Source organism: Aspergillus glaucus (genome assembly GCF_001890805.1).
Source record: "Aspergillus glaucus CBS 516.65 unplaced genomic scaffold ASPGLscaffold_10, whole genome shotgun sequence".
Lineage (NCBI taxonomy): Eukaryota > Fungi > Ascomycota > Eurotiomycetes > Eurotiales > Aspergillaceae > Aspergillus > Aspergillus glaucus.
Genome location: NW_019170462.1, coordinates 426,755 through 448,315, shown reverse-complemented (window position 1 = coordinate 448,315; position 21,561 = coordinate 426,755). Strand labels below are relative to the sequence as shown.

Here is a 21,561-nt window from a genome sequence, read left to right as displayed (position 1 = left end):
ATCTCACGCCACAACTTGTGAAGGGGGTTATATCCCTGATAATTTCTGATATCTAACTCTTCTGCCTATTGAAACGCATTAATTTCGTCTTTATCGCTGTCCTACGCCACAATGTCGTCGCGAAAGCCTGCGGATGTGGCGTCGAAGGAGCGCAACGAGTACATTCCTTCTTTCATCTCGAAGAAACCGTTCTATATCGATGATGAAACAACAGCCAACGACTACCTCGAACACCAACGTTTACACAAGGCAGAAAAATCAGATATCACGAAATGGTACGACCGAGGCAAGCGCGCCGGCCCAGCCGCCACCAAGTACCGAAAAGGCGCCTGCGAAAACTGCGGCGCAATGACCCATAAGACGAAAGAATGCTTAAGTCGACCTCGGAAGCAAGGTGCGAAATGGACTGGCAAAAATATTGAGGCAGATGAAGTGTTACAGGATGTGGAGCTCGGGTGGGATGCGAAAAGAGACCGGTGGAACGGCTATGACCCGACCGAATACCGTCAAGTTGTCGAGGAATACGAAGAGATGGAGGATATAAAACAGAGCACCAAAGCGGAGCATGGGGAAGATGAGGATGATGACGAAGAGAAGAATGAAGAAGCTCGTTATGCAGAGGAATCGGACATGGGACGACAACAGAGCACAGCGACACGCAACCTACGTATTCGAGAAGACACTGCGAAGTACCTGCTGAACCTTGATCTCGACTCGGCCAAGTACGATCCGAAGACACGGCGAATGGTCGATGGGGGTGCCTCGGAGGACGATGCTGCAGCGCTAGTTGCCGAGGAGAATTTCGTTCGCAGTTCGGGTGATGCCGCAGAGTTTGAGAGAGCGCAACGGTACGCTTGGGAGTCGCAAGAACAAGGAAAGCCGCAGATTCATCTTCAAGCGAACCCAACATCAGGAGAGGTCATGCGCAAGAGGACGCAGGCAGAAAGCGAAGGCAAGCGCCAAGCGCAGCGCAAAGCTCTCCTAGCGAAATATGGTGGCGAGGAACATATGGCGCCAACGCCGCTACGAGACACGATGGTCGTCGAGAATGAGAAGTTTGTCGAGTACGATGAGACGGGTGCTGTCAAGGGCGCACCCAAGAAGGCAGCCAAATCGAAGTACCCAGAAGATATTCTCAGCAACAACCACACGAGTGTCTGGGGAAGTTGGTGGCATAATTTCGACTGGGGCTACGCATGCTGTTTCTCAGTTGTGAAAAACAGTTACTGTACGGGGGAGGATGGAAAGAAGGCTTTCCTGGAAGCTGACAACTTGCTGATGCTGCCGCCGGCTAAAGACGAAGCTGAAGAGCCGTCAGGTAGGCCCGAAGAAGGTGATGGCTCTCGCGAACTCCGCGATATGGATGACCAGAACGAGCGCAAGGATGCCTCAAGCTCGGGGAAGAAGAGAACACTTATGGAGATCCAATCTGGAATCAATGAAGAGGAGCTCGAGTCATACAAACGGAGTCGTTTTGCCGCTGATGACCCGATGGCTGCATTCATTGGGAAAGATGAGGTTGCACAGTAATTGCTTTGAGATTTAGATATCATATTTGCAATATTTGGCGTTTGGCGCTGTTAGCATACCCTTTTGCAATGTACATTGACGGGTTGTACCGATCTCTGCATAGAAAATTGAACTTCAGAATTATTAGTACCTCAACAAGACTGTTCATTATATGTCACAGAGTAAGATCGTCAGTCATGAATCTTACAATTCAAAGCATTTAAAGAATCCATCTGCCATAGAGAAGTTTATCGGCGAGCATCGGTCGATAATGGACCAAACCCAAAGTGGCTTAGCGCACGGGTTAAGGCTGGTGGTTCCACCGAGTAGCGCCATGGTCAGCTGACCGCTAACCATATTAGGCCAGATAAGTCACGGGACCAGGGCAGAAGCCCTGAATACCACAACTCGCTAAGCGACACCCCCAGATCTCAGCGGAACTCACGATACGCCCAGCGACGACGACAACGACGACAACCAGCCCTTCAACGGAATCGCCAGGTAAGTTAAGTCGTTGTTTTGGAGATACATTGCGCATCCTCGAGGGGAATTATTTTTCTTTTCTTTTACGGTTCTTGCGTTGGCTAACATATCGGATTTTATCTTTTACAGTTCCTTAATTCAAAATGAGTATGTGCAAATCCGATGCGTCCTGCGATTGCGATCAACCTCCCCGTCGACATCACTAACAACGATAACAGCGAAGGGTACCTCCAGCTTCGGTAAGCGTCACAACAAGACGCACACCCTGTGCCGGCGTTGTGGTCAGTATAAAGAACTCCTCCGAAACCCCCGACGGATTCGCGGATCATGGACGATACGGGAATAAGTTGGGATATACTGGGAAAGAATATAAAGATGGGCTGACCGGTTGCGATTTGGAATCTACAGGACAGCGTTCTTTCCACATCCAGAAGTCGACTTGTGCCAACTGCGGTTACCCCTCCGCTAAGACCCGCAAGTGTACGAACCCCTCTCCCTGTTGACGGAACAATGTGTCGATTGAGTTTAGCATGGCGTTGGTTATTGGGAACTATCTGGCTTACGAATTTTCTTCTGGAATATAGTCAACTGGGGTGAGAAGGCTAAGAGAAGAAAGACCACCGGCAGCGGCCGCACCCGTCACCTCAAGGATGTCCACCAGCGCTTCAAGAACGGCTTCCGTGTTGGTGTTCCCAAGGGCGCCCGTGGCCCCGAGACCGCTCAATAAGCGAATCTAATATCTCGACGTCGCGTTTTCGATCTCGGAGGCTGGAGGGAACTGGTATGATTATGGCCTAGCATATGAAGTAGCTGGTTTCAATGCAAGGGCGAAATGAAAATGAACGCTTTTTTCCAGTGGAGTTGGTGTTGCGACGGTCTTCTCTTTTTGCCGCCATAGCATTTCTTCTTCCAAGTCACAAAATTCGACGACAAAAGGGATGACAAAGAAAATTTTATGGGTTTCTCTTTTTTCTTTTTTCTTTTGGGTGACATAAAAATAAGGGGAAGCTTTTCATGATTTTCCTTTTTAGTTTACGCTGGCGGATATCCCTGGTCGTGGCAGATACTAGGTTGAGATATGCTTCCAATGTGATCTGTCTGGATTCAAAACAGGTCCCGTTCCATCAACACAAATACTCATGAACAGGTTTATACTTGAGCTCTATCTACGTCTATACGAATCCCTATTCTATTCGCCCCTTCCGAAGACATTCACACTCCCGTCCCGTTGGATGAAGTACAACACTTCCTTCTCCTCCCACTTGGTCTCAGCGTCGGTGCTGCCATCGTCACTCCAAGCGCCACCCTTGCTTGCCCTCAGCACACCACTAACATCCCGAGCGGCACCCGTTTCCAAGTTCCGAAGCTGCACGACCATCTGAGCCCTATGCGCCAATCCCACAGCGAACGCGGCATGCTCCTTCTCCAGCGGAGTTGCTGGGTGATGGGCGAATTCGGATGCATTATGTATCAGCGGCGAATCGGCAGAAACAGCCACGATCGTCGCGTGCGAATGCTATCGAAATTGTCAGCCCGTCACCTTCTCAATCGATGCGCAGCCTATACGGTACCTGTTGTAGTCCCATGACCCACTCGCCCATTTCCGTAGCTCCTATCCCTTTGCTTGGGCCTGTAGCAGCAAGTAGCAAGTCGGGTTGGTCGACGATCAACAACACCTCCGCTTCCTCTCCATCGTCCCCTCCCACCGTAGTCTTCAGTTGGCTGACGACGTCCGAGATATCCTTCTCCAATGCGTCGAGTGCTGCGGTCCCGTGGCCTGTCAGGTGCAGTCGCTTTGCAGGTCCAGGTCCAGGTCCGGCTTCCGTTGCGGCTCTGTTCAGACCACCACCCGGAGGAGCTGCAGGAGTAGGCGCAGGCGCAGTGGCTCCAGGCGGTCCACGAACAGGCAGTGCCGTCCGGGGAGGAATAGTACGACCTGCTGGCGCGAATGGTGCTGGCGCGAATGGTGCTGGCGCGGATGGTGCTACCGGAGCCGCTGTTTGCGCCTGCGGGGTGTAAAAAAGCTCCGATAATCCATCCACGAACGCGAATTGGCCCTTGTCTGCGAGTCGCGCAAGATCCAGACCCTAGTCATGGTCAATATATTTCTTTCAAAATATCTATAAACAGAAATTACCAATCTCTTGGCCTCGGACCTCCAAAACTCCCAACTCCGCAAGAAACTCACGAGCACGACCTTGCGCTTCTTGCCATTATCGACGCCGTCTGCACCAAACGTGGTATTTGCAGAGGATGCGCTGAGCGCGGCGTAGAGGTACCTTAGGACCAGCCAATTCCCTGTTGCGCCGAGGACTGAGGAGAGGAGAGTGAGGGAGGATTGTGGGAGAGATGATACATAAGGTGTGAGGAGGGGTGGTAGTGGGGGTTGTGTGGGCATGTTCGAAGTTTGTTTGAGGTGTCGCAGCTGATGACTGTTCGGAAATATGCAAGGGTTCAATGTGCTAGGGGCTTATCGACTGTATGTCGTCTTAATGTAAATGGATTGTGTTGGCGGGTTGATAGAGGACTGCTATCAAAATTCACATGACGTTGTATAAAAAGAAAGCTCTGCTAGGCGATCTGATTGGTCAAGCACTGTCCCGCCAGGGCGCGATTGTGAGTGGCATAAAATGTATACATAGAAGAATGGAATAGAGATGTACTCAAGGGACATCTTTTACTTGATCAAGGTATTGAATATAGCGTCTAATTGGTGGATATGCCATTGGATAATGCATTCAACTGCCACTGGTGGATGTATATATCGTGGCTACCGATCTATGGGGTGCATTGGACTACTCACAATGCATTATGCGTAATACTACATGCTGTACTATGTACAGAGTAATCCGTATAAAAGACACCATAAAGTAGGATCATAGTAGATATAAATCCCATAGAACACTAGAATATTCTTATAACTCAATATCAGATTGACCATGTCAGCAGCAGTTCGTGCCTGAGGATTCGAATCGCCCTGAGAGATTTTTCACGGGTCAGGTGACTGGCTCCCCACATGATACAGTCTTTCTTCAAGTTCGAACCTCCCCATCGCCAACTCCATCGCTGCGACCTTTCCTATATCGGTTATTCTGCCTCTGATGGGTTTGTCATTCGCTTTTGGTCTCGACGAGCGTTGTTTCTGATCCCGGGATCGCGGATCACAGATTATTCCCATGCCTACCGTGAGTTTGGCCCGTGGTTCGCCGGTACTTTTTTATGCCGTCCCCTCCAGATCTGGTGTATTTTCATTATTCAACGTTTTCTTGAGGGTGCGCATTGAGTGTATTGTATCCCTGAGGCTGAGGTCAATCTTTGCCTTTTTTTTTTTTTTTGGTTCTTGTTTGGAACCGCTCGAGCAGCGCGTCTTACTATGCATAAGCCTGTATCTTTGCCTGCTTGTTCTTGTCTTGAATTCTCGCGCATCTCTTTCTGATGCGAAATTAATGTCCATGGCTAACCTCGATTTCAGATGCTATCAGTCTGGCGTGATAATATCCAATGTGAAAGAGATTTGCGATTCAGGAAAGCAGATTTTCCCCGATAAAGATGACTAGTACTCGTGATTCTCATGCCTACGCTGTAAGTATCAGTTGCGCGGGACAGAAAGACAGTTAGAGCGCTAACGTGACGACAGTGCGATGAATGTCGGCTACGAAAGTCGAAGGTGAGAACTATTGCTTCCAAACGATGGTTCGTCTATTGACCATTCGACTAGTGTTCAAAGGGGCGCCCAACATGCCTGCAGTGCTCGCAATTGGGCAAGGAGTGCAGTTATAGCCCCAAAGTAACCAGAAGCCCACTTACGCGGCAGTGAGTATCACAGTTTATATTAGCCATGGATCATGATTCTGACAGTTCAGACACTTGACGCATGTCGAAGATCGTCTACAAGCATTTGAGACGGCTCTAGCAAGACTGTTCCCAGGGGGCGATCTGGATGCGACTGTCCGTTCGCTGTTGCAGGACCATGAAACGCCACCAAGGACTGCATCTTCCAAATCATCCTCAAGGCATTCGACTCCGGCGAAAACTGAGGATCGATCTGAAGCAGCTCCAGAAGCTTTACCGCAACAGGCGGATGGGTTTGACTGGGCTGAAAAGGAAATTTCACTCGGTGGTTTGACGGATGGCATGGCTGCGTTGTCTATCAAGCCGGAAGGTTCGGGGTATTTTGGTTTGTATCTCTTTCCTAGATTTGCTGTACAGTTGCTAATCCATGAACAGGTGCTTCATCCAGTGTTGTGCCACTAAGAGCTTTGATGAAACATGGATTCGATCTCAGTATTCCTTCGAGTACGGCAAAGCCAAACGGAAACACAGATCGAGTTCCATTGAAATCTCAACTTCTGAATTCTGCTCCATCTGGTCTTATCGAGCAGGCTTTCATGGACGCTTACTTCCTCAACTATCATTCGAGTTATCCTTTCGTTCATGAAGCTACGTTTAGGGCACAGTTTCATGAGCACATCCCCCGCCCACACGGCCTCTCGTGGCAAATCCTCCTTAACACGATTCTAGCCCTGGGAGCATGGAGCATCGGAGACGACAATTCAGATCTGGACATCACTTTCTACCAAGAAGCCAGAGGCCATTTGCAGCAAGTTTCAGTGTTCGAAACCGGGAACTTGACTCTGATTCAGGCATTGCTGTTGATGAGCAACTATGCACAGAAACGAAACAAGCCGAATACGGGGTGGAATTTCCTGGGTCTTGCTGTCCGGATGGCTATGAGTCTTGGTCTTCATAAGGAGTTTCCAGGGTGGAGAATTAGTCTTCTGCAGCGGGAGATCAGACGGAGATTGTGGTGGGGCGTTTTCATCTTTGACAGTGGTGCGGCCAAAACGTTTGGCAGACCGATTCTCCTACCAGAGGATAGGGTTATGGATGCAAAACATGTCCTTAACATCCAGGACGAGGTGAGAACACTCTCTCCTCCCATCCATTGAGAACTAAGGGCTAATTAATGATTCGCAGGCACTCACACCAAGCACAACGACCCTACCCAAAGAATCCGACGGCCCAACTTTATACTCCGGCATAATCGCCCAAGCCAAATTTCACCTCCTAACAAACAGCGTCTACCAACGCCTAATCTCAAGCCCCGCCCTAACCCCCGAAGAAACCCTCTCTCTCCAAAAACCAATGGAAGAATGGTACAATAACCTCCCCGACTACCTCAAACAACCCGTCTCAATGCCCGAACCAGACTCCACAGCCCTCGTCCGCAGACGACTAATGTGGCGAGACTGGAACCTGCGAACCCTCATCTACCGCCCGATTCTCCTCCGCTGGGCAGCCAGACGATGGACGCCTACGCCCGGACCGCCACCAGAGCGCGAGGACCCATTCGAAGGAGACTGTCGGATGCTCTGTCTCCGGAACGCCAGGCTGACAATCGCTTCGATCTCAGAGTACATGGATAACTACATCTGCACGAGATTGGGCGCTTGGTACATGCTGTACTTCCTCTTCCAAGCCGGCCTCATCCCGATTATCTTCCTCATGACCGACCCAACCAGCACAGACGCCCCAGCCTGGCTCCAAGATATTCAAACGACAAAACAACTCCTCTCCCATCCCTCCCTATCCAACAACCGTCTCGCAACCCGCTGTTTAGCAGTCGTCAACAAGCTTTGCACACCGGTTTCTTGCTACTGCTACCCCAACAATAACGGCAACGCCAACACGACCACCGGCGCAGCTTCCATGCCGGGGATCCCCGCAGTAGCAAACAAACCAGTTACTGGGGGTGCAGGTGACGGGGGACAGCAGCAGCAACCGCCTATCCTCATGCATTTCCCGGATCAGTTGTTCAATGATCCGACGTTCGGGGGCATGTTTCCGGATGTGGATCAGGAGTTGAATTTGAATATGTCGGGGATGGATTTCTCGGAGTGGTTGAATTTTACGCCTTAGCTGGGTTCAGCACTATTCTTATCTGAGTTTCGAATACACCCACCACGCGCATTTCTTCCATCCTAAACAGAATATCGAATTCGAAAACCATCGAAAACCGAACCGAACATCGTCTTCTCCCAAAATGAATGTTGGAGTTGGAAATGAGTTTGAATGATTTCGTAATGATCATGTTTCTTCTTTTCTTTTTCTTTTTGATACCAATACCAATGCAGATAGATAGAGATACTTGGCTACCAACCAGTATCATTTGCCATTTGACATTTGCTTTCAATTTTCACATACATGCATACATACATAGACAACACAGATACATTCTGGTCACTGATTCATACAAATAACTACCCAACCGAAATAATAAACAATATCATAATAATAATATCAAAAAGTATACACATGCCCATGCAACAGCGCTAAAACAACATAACAGTAATCAAACAATAACAAACAAGAGCGGTTCTCAATTTCACCCATGCTAATCCAACAGAAACAAATGGTAGATTCCTTCTAACAGGTAGGTAGGTCCCGGAACGCTAGTGCTCATAACGGATGGTGTCTTGTGTAAATGTAGTCTCGTCCATGATAGAAAACGAGAGATGCGAGTGATGCTTGGTGCGATTTAGAAAGGGCTTCGTTCAACAAAGCTTCCTTTCTATTTGATGAAGATGGTGGCGAATCTATTTGCGGGAGTCGCTGGGTTCCCAGTGGATCGGTTCGAAATCTTGGTTTTGGAAGTGGGCTTGGTTGTAAGGAGAGCTGTGGCGCACGTTAGCTTCCATTTCAGTGTCTCCCAATGGGGAGGATGTGACTCACTTCTTAAATGGGGTGGTAATCGGAAGAGAACGACTGAGATTAGGCTTCATCACCAACGGGTTCAATCGAATCTGAGGCCCATCGGAGGACCGATTCGGCAGACTGCTCATCGGCGGAGGAGGACCTGACGGAGGAGGAGCAGACATCCGAGGCGCAGGCGGCGATGGCATTTGAACCGGTGGTGGCGGTGGTGAAGTGGGAATTTGAGCTTGGTAGACTTCATGAGGGGAAGACACGCGGTATGGACTTGAAGGAGTCGGGGGAGAAATCGGAGCCGGAGACATCGGGGGCGCACCCATCGCAAAGGCCGGATCCATCATTAGGTTGGGAATTGACATCAAGGTTGGGTTGACGTCGAAGGAGAGGGCACCTTGATCCCAGGGGGAGTAGTTAGAAGTCATTGCGTATTGGTAGTTAACCACGGGTTCCATATTCACAGTTGGTTCGGGGCGGTAAAGCAGATCGTAATGACCTCTGTGGTACAAGTTAGCTTATTCAATGCACCGCGAATCAGCATGTAAACTCACGGTCGGTATAATAGTCGGATGGTTTCAATGCTGGCCTGGTTTGTTGTCAACAAGTGAGGCGTCACGGCATCGCCCTGGCTGCGGTCGAGATACAAAATCTCAACGGCAAACCCGGATCGTTCAATGACACCATCGATTAATGCTTGAAGCCCGACTTCGTCGATTTCCGATTTAACCGTCTCGATTCGTGTTGCGCAGTACTGATCCAACGGCATGGGGACAAACGCTTGATACCGCTGAGGGTTCAGTTTCATCCACGCGCCTGTAAGAAGCTGTGTTGAAGACATCGTCAATATTCACTCTGTCAGGGAGACAGCTATAGTATACTAACTCTGAAGTGAGTAAGAATTGCGTTCGAGCTGTACTCGACGTTGAACGTGTCGACGAGGAACGAATCGTCACGGACGCCATCTTGAATGGCCTGGATTAATTGGGTGAAGACCTGTTCTGTGGCATCGACAAAGATCTCGTAAAGGTAGTCTTGATGGCCGACTTGGTCGAGGAGGCTGGATAACGATTTGATCCGGATTAGCTCGTTCTGAATCAAAACCAAATCGCGAAGGGCGAAGAGATTCTCGAAGTAGCCAAATGCGACCGCTAAACAAAATCAGTCAAAGATATTAAGCACTCTCCCGAAAACCGGGCCATACCTCTCCAACCACAATTGCCATCGCCTTTCATGATACGCGACGTGGGATGTGTGAGGGCAAGTGTCTGTACAATAGAGCAGTTAGAGACCACACGAGGTTCCCTTATCGCAAATTGAGGGGGGAAAGTGTCGTACGCTAGTCTTTGTAGCCAGAGTAGGATCTGCATTCGCATAATCCATCGTAATTGCCTGAGTCGATTGTTTTGTCGATACGAGCGGGCCCTGCCACCTGGTGTCAGCCGGGTTGTTCTGATGCGGAATCAAGCGGAATCCTCCCAAGCACTCCGTACCTGAACGTCTGGTTCAAACTCGTTCGAGAGTTTCTGAAACCGCTCCATCTCCTCGGTCGATAATGTGTTCATCTTGAATGCGGACTTGGCGACGCTACGGTTCTTGACGGAAGTGGAGAAATGCGATGACACGCCGTGGGAGAGGACCGGGGCGGGAGAGTGAAAGGTAGGGTCTTGGTAGATGGAGTTCGCGGCAGATAGGTCGTGGTAATCCGTGAAGTAGTGGCTGTGGTTGTAAGGTAGGAAATGGGCGAACGGAACATCCGATAAGGACATCGCAAGATTGGAGACAGCGCTTCTTAAAGTTCAATGTGACAAGCAGTTGCCTGTATTAGAAAATTGTCAGCTTCGATATCATCCACCATGAATCAATAATGGCAGAAAGAGATTGTTCTTTATACACACCAGACCAGCCAGCATCTTTTGCTCTACCTCAAGTTGGTTTCTGGAGTTGCGCGCCGGATGGAGAAGTTCGGGGAGGATCAGCAGCTGTATCGGACCCGATAGACCGTCAGTAAACCCGAAAATCAACACATCAAAAGTACAGCCCGTTCGCTGAAGAAGCACAGATGGTTATCCGGTGGTGCCATCGAAAGCGCAATGCTCTTTCCTTCATAGGTCGTAACAGAAGAGAGATGCGTATAGACAGTGAGAAAGAGTGGAGGAAACAGATTCCGAATGATGACAAACCCGATATCACATCTTACCGACAAAAGAGGATAATTCGAGGGATAAAGAGAGAATGAGAACAAACAGTTGAAAAAGAAGAAAAAAACATACCTTGTTTCTTTTCCAGGCGAGATGCAGCCACAATCCGCTTTCCGCACGTGCCAGGATGAGATAAGAACCAAGCGATGATATATATTGGTTTAATATGGACAAAAAGACCCAACAACAGGGATGCGATTTGGAAAGCTACAGATGATCTTGATGGGATTTAAAAGAAATAGACGAGAATTAATAGGATGTGAGAGAAGGGGGGAAAAAAGAAGAAAAAAAAAGAAAAAAAAGAGGAGAAAAAAATAAGCGGGGTTTGGTTTATCTCCAGACTTTGCGATGTCAACAACAGACCATAAATTGTAATAATAACAAGCAAGTATATACACACTACTAGTACTACTTGTATGCATACCACACAAGAAAGAGAAAAAAAAGAAACAAACCCACTAATAAAGGCTACCACTATAGAATCGATAGTATTCTCCAGTGTCACATCATGTATTGCCGTCACTTCCAGTGGATATTTGTCATGATGCAGGTATACATTGATATCTAACTGCTAGATCTACCATTCCTTTTCCACACAGCCCTCGTTGGTCTGCGCCAGATGGCTTGAGATGTGACGGGACTGCAGCTTCATGCTTGTTTGCTACTCTTCGACCCGATCTGAATCCATCTGTACAGTGACAGGGGGGCCCCTCGGAAGTGGCTCCGCTGAAAATAAACAGAAATACACTCTCAACAATCCCGGCATCTTCGGCTCCGTTCTAGGTACGAAAAGGGCATTTCGAGAGAACTTGCACAAGAAAAAAAAAAAAAAAAAAAAAAGCAAAACAAAAAGCAAAACAAAAAAATTTGAGTCCTGACTCGTTGACAGACGCCAACTGTCACTAGTACTTCATCTGAAGTAAGTACTGCCAGCCACCAGGGTGCAAGTACCCGGTACATGACGCGCCATAGCCGTACAAAAACAAGCCATCGGACTTCTGGTTAGAATCTCATTATCTTCGTAATTCATTATCATTATCCAGTCAAAATCCAGTTTGGCAGGGGGGAAAAAAGCAAATGGGACACTAGCAACAAAAAAAAAAGTACGGTGTTTGCGGGAACACACCGCATCGTCTGCTTCCCCCCGGCGATCACAACACATCACGCCCATAGACAGGCCGACAGACAGACAACTAGCTTCTTCGCCTACATGCATCGTTCAGCCCACCTCCGGTGTAGACCTGCAGCAATCATGGATGAGACAAAGAAATCTGTCTTTTTTCTTTTTCGCGGCGGAGCGCGCGTGTATATGCACGCCCTAAAACGCCCTCGATCCGACCTTTCCCCGGCCTTTGAATCCGCCCCGTGATCGGGTGCGCATACTTGCCCCCACTGGACCGTCATCGCCAAACCCCAATGGGAACATGGGTCCGGCTGCCATGCCCTGAAGCTGCGCAGCCTCGTCCGCCTTGAACCCCTCGCCGTTCAGGGTCGCTTCCCACAGCGTCCGCAGCGACGAGATCCACTCCTGGAGAGATCGTAATCGATCCACGTCGCTGTTATTTTCGACCACCACAATACCATTTTGTTGGTCAATTTTAGCATCGAGCTTTTTGTCCAGGATTAGGAAGCTCAAAATGTCCTGAACTTCCTGCACGGAGATTTTTATGTTTTTGGAGATAAAGTTCAACGAAAATCTCGTGTACGGGGCAATCAACTTGAGAATGGCCTTAGTTCGCATATTCCGACTGACCTCATCGATATTCTCCGCAATAAACGGGTCGGCCAACACGTCTGGGTTTTTGCTCAGGATTTCTTCGTACGTGTGGATATCGTCCCGCTGGAATGCATCCACCAAGTCGGTCATGGCCGAAATGCGTGGGTCGCTCTTGTACGGCTTCGTTTCCTGTGAATCAAACGGGTTGATGTCCGACTTCATCAACATGGTCGCCAACACCAGATACTTAAGCACCTGGATCCGCTGCATGGATCCCGCCTCGTCGTAGTTCCGGAACGATTCGAAAAAGTCACTCTGTGCCTCCTCCCAGTTCTCTTCACTCATGTGCATTTTTCCACCACACTCGCGGATAATTCCCATGATCTTGGGGTGTGGCACGGCCGACCGCACACGGAGCGCTCGCTGGTACAGGGCTTTGAGTCGCTTGTTGTTCTTCGTTTCCGCATACATCTGGATCTCAAGGGCGTAGAGTTCGAGAAGGTAGGTGCCTTTGCTGGTGTCATCCGAGCCGTCTTCCCGCTGGCATGCGCGGTGTAACTCCCGCACCTTCTTGCTCAGCTGGCCATACTCCTTGCGCTCCAACCAAAGACGGGCCAGCTTGATGTTGGTCTTCAGCCATAAACGCTCATTATTGGTGTTTTGGAAAGAGTAGAGGGTCAACGAGTAGAACTCCTCCATGCACTGATAGGCCTTGGCGTCGTCAGAGCCTTTCTCGATGTAATCTAGCATGTTGTTGATCGACTTCTCCGAGTAGTTTCGTGTGACGGCCGATTTAACGTAGGTAAGGAGTTCGCGGTAGTGTTCGACGGCCTGGGATAGTCAGCATGGGGTGGGCATGTGCTTTCGAGGAAACTGCGTACATCGCCATATCTTCCCAGTTTGAATTCAAGTTTGATGGCCTGTTTCAATCCTTTGAATCCCCTGGACAAAAGTTTCAGCGTCTATTACCATATCACTCCAGACACAAAGCGACGGGACCCGTACCAGTCGCTTTTCTCTTCTTCTAGTGCAGGTACACCCAAAAATTCATCGATAGCCTCCTCTGGATTATCGGCCTTCATCTGCTTGGCGTTGTAGTATTTATTTTCGATTCCAACGTCTCCAGATTCATCGTCGTCGGCGTCTTCGTATTCGAAGTCATAACTAAGTTGGTACCGGTTAGTTCTGTTCTGATAGATAGCTGGTGGGCGCGAGGGGCGTACTCCTCGTCACCAGAGTCCTGCATGAAATCATCGTCGTCGGACATCGTGAAAGGTTATATGGCGAAATAAATGACGTCTAACGGTTTTTGAGATGATTCTTGACAGTTTTAAAGATGAAAATCCGGTCGCTGTTTGTGGCAAGAGGCGCAGGTAGTGAGTGTTGACAGATGGATGGTAGAGTGAGCTTCCAAACTGAGCTCCCGCGCCTATCGGAGTCCCGTGTTCCCCGCGCTCAGAATGGCCGCCTAGTATGAGTGCTTGTAATCTCAACATCTTCGCATTCTTTTTAATTTTCTATGATCGAGATCATTATAAATATCTATTGCAGATTTATGCTAGCTATATTGAATAGCTTAAAACACCGGAGTAGCTTTATATTAGCGCTGAGTCAATGCGCTCCAGCAAGAAATATATTTCCAGCTCCATGCTTAAAGGATTTGCAGATTGTCCATGCGCAGGCATAAATATACGCGATTGCAAGGAGCTGAAATTATCGGCCTCTGATTCCCACTATTGAGCCTCTTGAAGTGGGTGCTGGGGGAAATGAATGTTAGCAAACCGGCATACAGTTGTATGTGAGTATTTCACTGTTATATCAGGCCAGACACTGTTCAGTCCATCGAGGTCGTTGATTACTACCGCATAGTACGGAGTAGTATTAGAAGGAATTGAAAGCACTACCAAATTAAAGAAATATGAGTGGTTCAACTGTGTGATATGATTGATCTCTGCGTGCGGCAGCGCTTATTGGGTTACTTGTGGCTTGTACTCTGTACAGCGTAGATTTACTTCGAACCATACGAATATGTACATCAATTCCTGCGAAGAGATATATATATCTTTACAGCATCATAGGCAACAAACTCTACACAATCCTATTTTTAAACCAGTGATACAGCAAATTTTGACTGCAAAAACCCGGATCAAGCCTCATTGTTCAGCATCACCAGTGGGGATCTTTAAATTGTGACAGAACGGGTCCATTGTCTCCATCCTTTAATTTCATTATTCCCCAGGAACAAAACTCACTCGGGAGGCCAGACACGGAGAACTCTGCAGATGCCGCTCTCACCCATAAATATCACAAGCTGATTATTAGGTCGTGTTATTAGTCCCAAAGACAGGAATTGCTCGTATTTCCTGATTAGGTTGGTGGATTACTGTGGCGCAGGCATTCGCCCTATTCGCTGTTCCGTTTTGGGATCGTATGTCATCGACGACGATACTTGCCTCTGCACTGCCTGATTCTCTCTTTTCATCTTTTCTTCAAATTATTCATTTTCTGCTCTATATCATTACCTGAAGCGATTGCGACACGACTCTCGTTATATATATAATTAATACCCGCTTTTATTGTTCTCGATCCAAGATTATCTCTCTTTGCCGCTATTCAATTCCCCTGATTCCTCTTCGCGCCACCTTATTACCTTGACGTGACCTTGACACCATTCACCACCATGGAGCTTTGCGGGCGTCAGAAAGTCGTTCAGCGGAAGATGGTTCTCTTGTCAGTGATATCCATGGCCTGTCGGTTTTCTGGAAGGGTGCTAACTCTGGGGTAGAGGCGACGGTGCTTGTGGCAAGACCTCGGCGCTAAACGTGTTTACGAGAGGGTGAGTTTTGGACTGTCTCAATTCAATTTAATTACTGAGTACAATTCAGCTAATTTACTTCTTCATGCTAGGTTTTTCCCTACAGTATAGTAAGGCGACTCTACACTGAGACATTCAGGTCGCGACAGGAGACTAACCACTGGATTTTGCGGAGTATAGTGAACCCACTGTTTTTGGTACGCGCGCCCAATTCCCAGCTATTAATTGATGTATATGCTAACGTCTTTGCGTTATTAGAGAACTATGTCCATGGTAATTAACAATCCATATCCCGTCGCGTTCGTTTCACGTACTCATCCTGTTCAGATATCTTCGTCGATAATGTGCATATGGAACTGTCGCTCTGGGATACGGCCGGTCAGGAAGAATTCGATCGATTGCGCGCGCTTTCATATGAAGATACCCACGTGATTATGCTTTGCTTTAGCGTAAGCATCGACTTCATATCTGATTGTCGAGTTTGCGGTGGTTAATTCGTGATACAGGTCGACAGCCCCGATTCGTTTGAGAACGTCGCCAGCAAGTGGGTGGAGGAGATTTCCGAAAACTGCCCGGGTGTGAGGATGGTCCTTACAGCATTGAAATGCGACTTGAGGAAAGACGAGGATCTGAACGACAACCCAAACGCCATTACGTTCGAGCAGGGATTGGCCAAGGCAAAAGAGATTGGCGCGGTGAAGTACCTTGGTAAGATATGGTTCTCATTTCCAAGAATTGGACTTAGGCTGACAAAGGTTAGAATGCTCTGCCGTCCAAAACCGTGGCATCCGAGAAACTTTTGGTGAAGCCGCCAAGGTTGCCCTCGACGTCAAAACCCAAGGGTCCAAGTCGAGCAAGCAGGGATGTGTTATTCTCTGACCGTCCCAACATGTGATCGCGTCCCTCGGTCCAATGCCTGACCAAATTGTCAGTCGTTCGTCCTCGGGATTCAATTTGACCATGCATCAGCCTTTGCTTGTTCAGCACCTTGGCGCGGGCTCTTTTTATTGCCCTATTCTCTTCGTTCTATATATATTTTGGCCTAACTTTTACTTTTAATGTTTCAAGACGGGTACGTTATCGGAGAATACCCAGGCTTTGTTCTTTTACTTCCGTTATTACCCAGTCCGCCAAAGAGGCGAGGAATGTTTTATATGCGATTTGTGTCTTTTCCAGAGATTACCCATATGTACCACCCTGATGATCGTTATCTGCTGCGGATATCTATTTTCGTTTGAATAGATTGCCATATCCAGGCTTAATCATGCCCGTAAAAGATCCTCTTCTCGAACGTTATAGACCTCATCAATCTTCTCCCCAGAGGCGCCATCCCCACAAGCAAAATCCGCATTAATCGTCCTCGTAAACGCCTCAACGAACTGACCCGCCACATCATTGATTGAAGTCTGAGCCCCCTGCCCCTCCAGACTCGTCGCCTCACGTCCCTCCAACCCACACGCGACAATCTGCCGGAAATACCACATCGGCTCCTCAGTTACATTAAACCCAATCCCATAACTACTAATATTTCTTCTCAAATGCACCCCCACCGCAGTAATCTTTCTCGGCGCACCTGCCCCCGTAGACGAAGAAGAGGGAACCCAAACCCCCGGATCCTCCGTAATAGCACCCGGTATCCCATACCGCCCCAGCACATCCACAACACTATTCTCTAGCACCCGTATATGACACCGCGGTGTCAGACCGAGTCTCTTCAGATCGAGGATTGTGTACGCGACCATCTGCCCTGGTCCGTGGTATGTCGTCTGTCCGCCGCGGAGGGTGGGGTGGTATTCTGCCTTTCTCTCCCCAGCTGGGGAATGAGAATGGCCATCACCATCAGGAACCAAAAGCGACCGAATCGGTTCCAGCCCCGGCGGGAGGGAGAGTGTCTTGGTACTCGCTGTGTTGGAGGGGGGAAGGTCGCGCCGGCCGGTTGTGTAGACGGGGTTTGGGGTGAAGGTTATGATTGTGGGGTCTGGGGGTGTTGAGGGTGTTGATGTTGGTGTTGGCGATGGTGATTGCGAGGGCGATTGAGATGTGAGCTTTTTGTAGGCGAGGAGGCGGGTGGTGAGGGTTTCTTGGAGGTGGGAGACGCGGGAGAAGGGGGTTATGTTTGGGAGGTGGAGGTGGGCGAGGCGCATTGTGGTTGTTGTGGTCTTTTTTTCGAGGGAGGAGGGGTTGGACTGTAGAGTTGGTGGTATAGAAGATAGGATTGCAATTGCTAGATCATATCGTAGACTGGCGATGTCGCATTCGACGTTGGTGGATATTGAAAATCGGATCGGTTGACAGCTCGGGTAGTGATGTCAGGTCAGGTGATTTGTCTGGATTGTGGAGGATTGGATTACAAGTGGGTTGATTGGTACGTAGCAGTTTAGCGGGGAGAGTAGTACCCCTGTATGTCTTAGTTGGATTAAATACCAGTGGAATGAGTTGGGATATCGCCATGTAGTATGGAGTTTAGTTTCATGTTGTGTTGAACGTCAATGAAAGTAAGAGAATAAGCCCGGAGATCGCTACGAAGACGAAGACGGCACACCATTGACAGACGTTGTCGCTGGCTGCTCCTGACCATCCGTGACAATTGTCCAATCTCGAACACCACCCTTCCAATCTGCAATCCGTCCTTCGCGTACTTTAACCGTAACAACCCGCGCATTATCATCGACCGTCATACTGGGACGTCGTTGGCCGGCTGCCTCTCCTGACTGTTGCTGTTGCTGCTGCTGCCGCAGACCGAACATATTCATCTCCTCCTCCTCAAACGTATTATTCTCCAAATGCCTCTCCTTACACCAGCTTTCCTCTTCAGATCCTGGCTCTAGGAACCGTGCCTCTCCCGCAAGAGTTGTCGAAATACTAGACAGTGCACTGGTATTCAGGTTTAGCAACATACCAGCTAGTGACGAACGGGTGGCCGCGGGCGGAGGAGAACCATCGCGATCCCCCGGGTTAGAGGCGCGGAGCGGGGGACGGTGAGAGACCCAGTCGTGGACGAGGAGGGAGACTCGGGGGTTTGTGAGGAGGTGATTTGTTTTCCGGGATGACGGATTAGTAGTCATTATGATAGTTGGGTGCGCATCAAAAGGCGTTGAGGGGAGGTAGGTGTAGGACATGAGGGAGATGTGGGGGGTTAAGCCGTCGCATGTTGCGAGATGGAGCTGAGTATTGGTCAGTTTGTTTAATTTCTTATTGCCATCTGAGGTGTAGATCATACGAAGCGTGAATTTTTCAGACAAGAGACTACCTCTGGCGGTAGAGTTGAAGCGATGTGGGGATGAGTGGTGGTGGCGGACGCCTCGTAGGTGAGGGGCGGATTTGGATTGTAGGGGTCGTTCATGGCTGTGTTCTGTTATCAAAGGACATACACAATACTCTGTAAAGAGTTAGACTGAATAGATAGAGGATCTGAGGATGAAGTGACAATCCTGGCGATGATTTTAGGTTCCCTGTGGATGCCCGGCGGGCGGCACTGTTTGGTTGCACCACTGCTGATGTCACTGATAAGAGTCCGGATAGAGGCAGGTATGGCTATGGATAACTGTGATGGTTTAGACACAGGAACAATCTCTAATAAGGGGTTATACACTGTTGAAGATACTCTGAATGCAATGGAGAAACAACAATACTCAATGCAGTTTCTGTGTATTCCTACAGAGTGCTGTGTAGTCTGTACAACATCCTACAGATAACCAGTGGAGACTGTCGTCATGGTGGCTTCAAGAATGAACAACCCCATTCCACACTGAACTCAGAGATCTTCTTTACTCCATAAGATACTCCATAATAATATTCTCTGCTAAGTATAAACCTACAGAATAGTATTATTAACAGCTAGGTACCCTTGGGGTAGCAGTGAAGCGGTGACTTCATTCCAATCGGGCGCTCTCCGCACCTTTCCCCGGTTTCTCGCAACTTTATCGGCTCTCGACTCGGTCTCCTCTCTCTCTTCCCCCTCTCTATTTCTTCGCTATATCTGCAGTCATCTCTAAGCTATCTATCTTCCAATTCTACGACATTTTCGATCTTCACCCTCTCTGAGCTCCTCTTCTCGGCTATCTCCAGTTCTCTCTCTAACTCCTACTCCTCTCCGGCTTTTGTCTTACCCTCGCACTGCAACGTTCCTCCTCTCCGTTTGCCCAGACACAAGAGCACTTTCCCTTCCCTTCATCCAATCCCTGTTGCTCTCTTTCTAATTCCCCGCTTCTTCTCCTCTGTGTCTTACAAGGGACTTTTCTCTTGTACTTCAAGTCGTGTGATCAATCGTTGTGTTTTTTTTTTTTTTTTTGACTGTCGTTGACGAAGCTTTCCTCAGCTTCACCTTGACCGACTTACACCGTTCTTGTCTCGTTTGTCGATTTTCTTTCGTCCTGCTATTGTGGTTGTTTTCAGCGTTTCCCATCATGCTTGCTTCGCGTGTTGCTCGTCCTGTTTCCCTTCTGGCACGACCCTTCAGTTCGTCTGCCGTGGTCTCCAGAACCCCCTCCATTCGTGACATCACTGCCGACTCGGCTACCGAGTTCAACGCGCGTCAAAAGGAGTTTCGTGAGAATTTGGAGGTGGCCCGCAAGAAGAAGGAACAAGAGAGTCAGTCTGTCGATGCTTCTGCTTCATCTGCCTCTTCCCCTCCCCCTACTTCCCGTGATCGTTTCCGTGAGTACGCTACCGCTCCCGCTGCTCCTCATTCGAGCAACACGAGCAGTACCAATAAACATGTTTTTGATGCCGCTGCGGTTCTTGATAATAAGGCACTGGGCTCACTTTCCATGCACCGTTCTCTAGGGGATGAAGAATTGAAGAATCAGTCTCCCAAGCGTGGTGCGCTGTCGTCGCTCATCTACGGAACTAAGGAAGGCCAGCAGCTCGACAAGGACATTGAACGCTCCTTCTCGCAAGTCATCGCTCGCGGAAAATACGTCCACTCAATCGTCTTCCACGAAGTCAAGCCCGACAAGGTGGATGAATATGTCGACCTCATCAGCACCTGGTATCCCCGCATGGCCCAAATGGAGGAGAACAAATTGCACCTGGTTGGCAGCTGGCGCACGCAAGTGGGCGATAACGATACTTTTGGTAAAGCTCTTTCTTCAGGTTCTTTTGCTCGTGAGGGACTTCTTTTTTGCTAACAAGGCCATCAAGTCCACATCTGGGAGTACCAGCGATACGATGGCTACCATTCCTCATTGCATAGCATCTCGCAACACCCGGAGTTCCCCGAATTCGACCGCAAGCTGAAGAAGCTGATCAAGAGCAAGAAAACATCCCTCATGCAAGAATTCTCTTTCTGGCCCACGACCCCACCCCGTCGCCTGGGAGGTATCTTCGAGCTCCGATCGTACACTCTTCACCCCGGAAACCTCCTCGAATGGGAGACGCACTGGCGACGTGGCCTCACAGCTCGTCGGGAGGTGATGGAAGGTGTGGGCGCATGGTTCGTGCAGATTGGCGACTTGAACACGGTGCACCACTTGTGGCAGTTTGCGAACTTGGAAGAGCGCAAAATCCGTCGGGAACAGTCGTGGCAGATTGAAGGCTGGGCCGAGACCGTTCACAAGACGGTTCCACTGATCCAGACCATGCAAAGTCGGATCCTGATCCCGATGCCGTGGAGCCCAGTTGGTTAAATCCGGAGAGTGCCATGACTAGGGCGAATCTGGAACACTGGGGCGCTATTAATCTATTTCTTAGCGCAACCTTATCTCGAGCACCCCGTGGCCGGGCCCAGGTGCTCCAGCCAACCAACCTCGATTGACTGTGGAAGTGATTTTACTCATATGGAAGCTTGATTGTTTGGGGGTGGTTCCGAAGAGGAATTGGTTGACTGTCGACGACTTCATGTCTTACATTTTCCTGATACCTGGGACATCGGCCATCGTACATATTTTTTTTTTTGGTGTATCACATATGATGTTCAGTGTTTAGTTTCGAGAAATTCAATTGAGAAATGTCTACTTGAATATTTTAGCGTGACCCGTACTCTAAACTTTTCACTATCTCCTTTCTTAGCTCCTTTTCTAGCTTAAGCCTCGGCCACCGCGATTTCTTGCTTCGGAAATCCTTCGTTTCTCCACTCAAAACATTTTTCTCCGTGAAGATCGTGTCTTTTCGATTATCGCCCTCCATCTTGA

General features: G+C 48.9%; 11 protein-coding genes across 11 annotated transcripts; 5 read left to right on the top strand and 6 right to left on the bottom strand.

Annotated features, from left to right (window-relative positions):
* The first annotated feature begins 52 nt into the window (after window positions 1-52).
* Window positions 53-1,632, top strand: slu7 (mRNA splicing protein SLU7). Its single transcript, XM_022546589.1, has one exon. It carries the CDS (start codon window positions 112-114, stop codon window positions 1,528-1,530), a length of 1,419 nt encoding a protein of 472 aa, XP_022400953.1. The 5' UTR covers window positions 53-111; the 3' UTR covers window positions 1,531-1,632.
* Window positions 1,633-1,957: 325 nt separating this feature from the next.
* Window positions 1,958-2,925, top strand: ASPGLDRAFT_149493 (60S ribosomal protein eL37). The gene is made up of 5 exons (XM_022542039.1): window positions 1,958-2,010; window positions 2,122-2,139; window positions 2,211-2,273; window positions 2,401-2,472; window positions 2,577-2,925. Exons 2-5 carry the CDS (start codon window positions 2,136-2,138, stop codon window positions 2,717-2,719), a joined length of 282 nt encoding a protein of 93 aa, XP_022400952.1. The 5' UTR covers window positions 1,958-2,010; window positions 2,122-2,135; the 3' UTR covers window positions 2,720-2,925.
* On the bottom strand, window positions 2,757-4,568 carry ASPGLDRAFT_82249 (uncharacterized protein). The gene is made up of 3 exons (XM_022550156.1): window positions 4,130-4,568; window positions 3,564-4,079; window positions 2,757-3,508 (listed from the first exon to the last, which is right to left on the bottom strand). The coding sequence occupies exons 1-3, from the start codon at window positions 4,388-4,390 to the stop codon at window positions 3,182-3,184; spliced, it is 1,104 nt and encodes a 367-aa protein (XP_022400951.1). The 5' UTR covers window positions 4,391-4,568; the 3' UTR covers window positions 2,757-3,181.
* A 973-nt stretch (window positions 4,569-5,541) lies between these two features.
* On the top strand, window positions 5,542-7,911 carry ASPGLDRAFT_25713 (putative C6 transcription factor (Gal4); the record flags this gene model as incomplete). Its single annotated transcript, XM_022543502.1, has 6 exons — window positions 5,542-5,574; window positions 5,630-5,659; window positions 5,711-5,805; window positions 5,856-6,169; window positions 6,220-6,911; window positions 6,970-7,911. 6 exons carry the CDS (start codon window positions 5,542-5,544, stop codon window positions 7,909-7,911), a joined length of 2,106 nt encoding a protein of 701 aa, XP_022400950.1.
* A 677-nt stretch (window positions 7,912-8,588) lies between these two features.
* ASPGLDRAFT_126394 (OTU family ubiquitin thioesterase) lies at window positions 8,589-10,262 on the bottom strand (the record flags this gene model as incomplete). Its single annotated transcript, XM_022540639.1, has 7 exons — window positions 8,589-8,667; window positions 8,725-9,198; window positions 9,252-9,523; window positions 9,583-9,848; window positions 9,902-9,965; window positions 10,036-10,122; window positions 10,191-10,262. The coding sequence occupies 7 exons, from the start codon at window positions 10,260-10,262 to the stop codon at window positions 8,589-8,591; spliced, it is 1,314 nt and encodes a 437-aa protein (XP_022400949.1).
* A 699-nt stretch (window positions 10,263-10,961) lies between these two features.
* On the bottom strand, window positions 10,962-11,434 carry ASPGLDRAFT_311113 (uncharacterized protein). Its single transcript, XM_022544013.1, has one exon. It carries the CDS (start codon window positions 11,318-11,320, stop codon window positions 11,060-11,062), a length of 261 nt encoding a protein of 86 aa, XP_022400948.1. The 5' UTR covers window positions 11,321-11,434; the 3' UTR covers window positions 10,962-11,059.
* A 282-nt stretch (window positions 11,435-11,716) lies between these two features.
* ASPGLDRAFT_171352 (putative COP9 signalosome subunit 2 (CsnB)) lies at window positions 11,717-14,053 on the bottom strand. Its single transcript, XM_022542736.1, has 4 exons — window positions 13,839-14,053; window positions 13,621-13,779; window positions 13,497-13,557; window positions 11,717-13,446 (listed from the first exon to the last, which is right to left on the bottom strand). The coding sequence occupies exons 1-4, from the start codon at window positions 13,880-13,882 to the stop codon at window positions 12,217-12,219; spliced, it is 1,494 nt and encodes a 497-aa protein (XP_022400947.1). The 5' UTR covers window positions 13,883-14,053; the 3' UTR covers window positions 11,717-12,216.
* Window positions 14,054-15,052: 999 nt separating this feature from the next.
* On the top strand, window positions 15,053-16,501 carry rho3 (Rho family GTPase RHO3). The gene is made up of 8 exons (XM_022543993.1): window positions 15,053-15,345; window positions 15,401-15,451; window positions 15,523-15,540; window positions 15,611-15,627; window positions 15,689-15,703; window positions 15,758-15,879; window positions 15,937-16,138; window positions 16,191-16,501. The coding sequence occupies exons 1-8, from the start codon at window positions 15,296-15,298 to the stop codon at window positions 16,307-16,309; spliced, it is 594 nt and encodes a 197-aa protein (XP_022400946.1). The 5' UTR covers window positions 15,053-15,295; the 3' UTR covers window positions 16,310-16,501.
* Window positions 16,502-16,692: 191 nt separating this feature from the next.
* ASPGLDRAFT_126019 (lipoyl(octanoyl) transferase LIP2) lies at window positions 16,693-17,574 on the bottom strand (the record flags this gene model as incomplete). Its single annotated transcript, XM_022540614.1, has 1 exon — window positions 16,693-17,574. The coding sequence occupies one exon, from the start codon at window positions 17,572-17,574 to the stop codon at window positions 16,693-16,695; it is 882 nt and encodes a 293-aa protein (XP_022400945.1).
* A 227-nt stretch (window positions 17,575-17,801) lies between these two features.
* ASPGLDRAFT_149476 (pyridoxamine 5'-phosphate oxidase family protein) lies at window positions 17,802-19,064 on the bottom strand. Its single transcript, XM_022542038.1, has 2 exons — window positions 18,651-19,064; window positions 17,802-18,594 (listed from the first exon to the last, which is right to left on the bottom strand). Exons 1-2 carry the CDS (start codon window positions 18,771-18,773, stop codon window positions 17,950-17,952), a joined length of 768 nt encoding a protein of 255 aa, XP_022400944.1. The 5' UTR covers window positions 18,774-19,064; the 3' UTR covers window positions 17,802-17,949.
* Window positions 19,065-19,702: 638 nt separating this feature from the next.
* ASPGLDRAFT_47081 (NIPSNAP family protein) lies at window positions 19,703-21,392 on the top strand. The gene is made up of 3 exons (XM_022546588.1): window positions 19,703-20,086; window positions 20,216-20,506; window positions 20,573-21,392. Exons 1-3 carry the CDS (start codon window positions 19,837-19,839, stop codon window positions 21,055-21,057), a joined length of 1,026 nt encoding a protein of 341 aa, XP_022400943.1. The 5' UTR covers window positions 19,703-19,836; the 3' UTR covers window positions 21,058-21,392.
* Window positions 21,393-21,561: the final 169 nt, after the last annotated feature.

What these genes read in the sequence shown, in the direction of transcription:
- slu7 (XM_022546589.1), top strand. Translation starts at nt 112, where the DNA reads ATGTCGTCGCGAAAGCCTGCGGATGTGGCGTCGAAGGAGCGCAACGAG.
- ASPGLDRAFT_149493 (XM_022542039.1), top strand. An exon ending in CACCCTGTGCCGGCGTTGTG is followed by an intron (nt 2,274 to 2,400) that starts GTCAGTATAAAG and finishes TGGAATCTACAG; the next exon opens with GACAGCGTTCTTTCCACATC. An exon ending in CTCCGCTAAGACCCGCAAGT is followed by an intron (nt 2,473 to 2,576) that starts GTACGAACCCCT and finishes TCTGGAATATAG; the next exon opens with TCAACTGGGGTGAGAAGGCT.
- ASPGLDRAFT_82249 (XM_022550156.1), bottom strand. Translation starts at nt 4,390, where the DNA reads ATGCCCACACAACCCCCACTACCACCCCTCCTCACACCTTATGTATCA. An exon ending in GGTCCGAGGCCAAGAGATTG is followed by an intron (nt 4,080 to 4,129) that starts GTAATTTCTGTT and finishes GACCATGACTAG; the next exon opens with GGTCTGGATCTTGCGCGACT. An exon ending in GGGTCATGGGACTACAACAG is followed by an intron (nt 3,509 to 3,563) that starts GTACCGTATAGG and finishes CAATTTCGATAG; the next exon opens with CATTCGCACGCGACGATCGT.
- ASPGLDRAFT_311113 (XM_022544013.1), bottom strand. Translation starts at nt 11,320, where the DNA reads ATGCATACAAGTAGTACTAGTAGTGTGTATATACTTGCTTGTTATTAT.
- ASPGLDRAFT_171352 (XM_022542736.1), bottom strand. Translation starts at nt 13,882, where the DNA reads ATGTCCGACGACGATGATTTCATGCAGGACTCTGGTGACGAGGA. An exon ending in GAAGAAGAGAAAAGCGACTG is followed by an intron (nt 13,558 to 13,620) that starts GTACGGGTCCCG and finishes ACTTTTGTCCAG; the next exon opens with GGGATTCAAAGGATTGAAAC. An exon ending in AACTGGGAAGATATGGCGAT is followed by an intron (nt 13,447 to 13,496) that starts GTACGCAGTTTC and finishes TGACTATCCCAG; the next exon opens with GCCGTCGAACACTACCGCGA.
- rho3 (XM_022543993.1), top strand. Translation starts at nt 15,296, where the DNA reads ATGGAGCTTTGCGGGCGTCAGAAAGTCGTTCAGCGGAAGATGGTTCTC. An exon ending in CAGCGGAAGATGGTTCTCTT is followed by an intron (nt 15,346 to 15,400) that starts GTCAGTGATATC and finishes ACTCTGGGGTAG; the next exon opens with AGGCGACGGTGCTTGTGGCA. An exon ending in TGATTATGCTTTGCTTTAGC is followed by an intron (nt 15,880 to 15,936) that starts GTAAGCATCGAC and finishes TTCGTGATACAG; the next exon opens with GTCGACAGCCCCGATTCGTT.
- ASPGLDRAFT_149476 (XM_022542038.1), bottom strand. Translation starts at nt 18,773, where the DNA reads ATGAACGACCCCTACAATCCAAATCCGCCCCTCACCTACGAGGCGTCC. An exon ending in GTCTGAAAAATTCACGCTTC is followed by an intron (nt 18,595 to 18,650) that starts GTATGATCTACA and finishes ACCAATACTCAG; the next exon opens with CTCCATCTCGCAACATGCGA.
- ASPGLDRAFT_47081 (XM_022546588.1), top strand. Translation starts at nt 19,837, where the DNA reads ATGCTTGCTTCGCGTGTTGCTCGTCCTGTTTCCCTTCTGGCACGACCC. An exon ending in TACTTCCCGTGATCGTTTCC is followed by an intron (nt 20,087 to 20,215) that starts GTGAGTACGCTA and finishes ACCGTTCTCTAG; the next exon opens with GGGATGAAGAATTGAAGAAT. An exon ending in GGGCGATAACGATACTTTTG is followed by an intron (nt 20,507 to 20,572) that starts GTAAAGCTCTTT and finishes AAGGCCATCAAG; the next exon opens with TCCACATCTGGGAGTACCAG.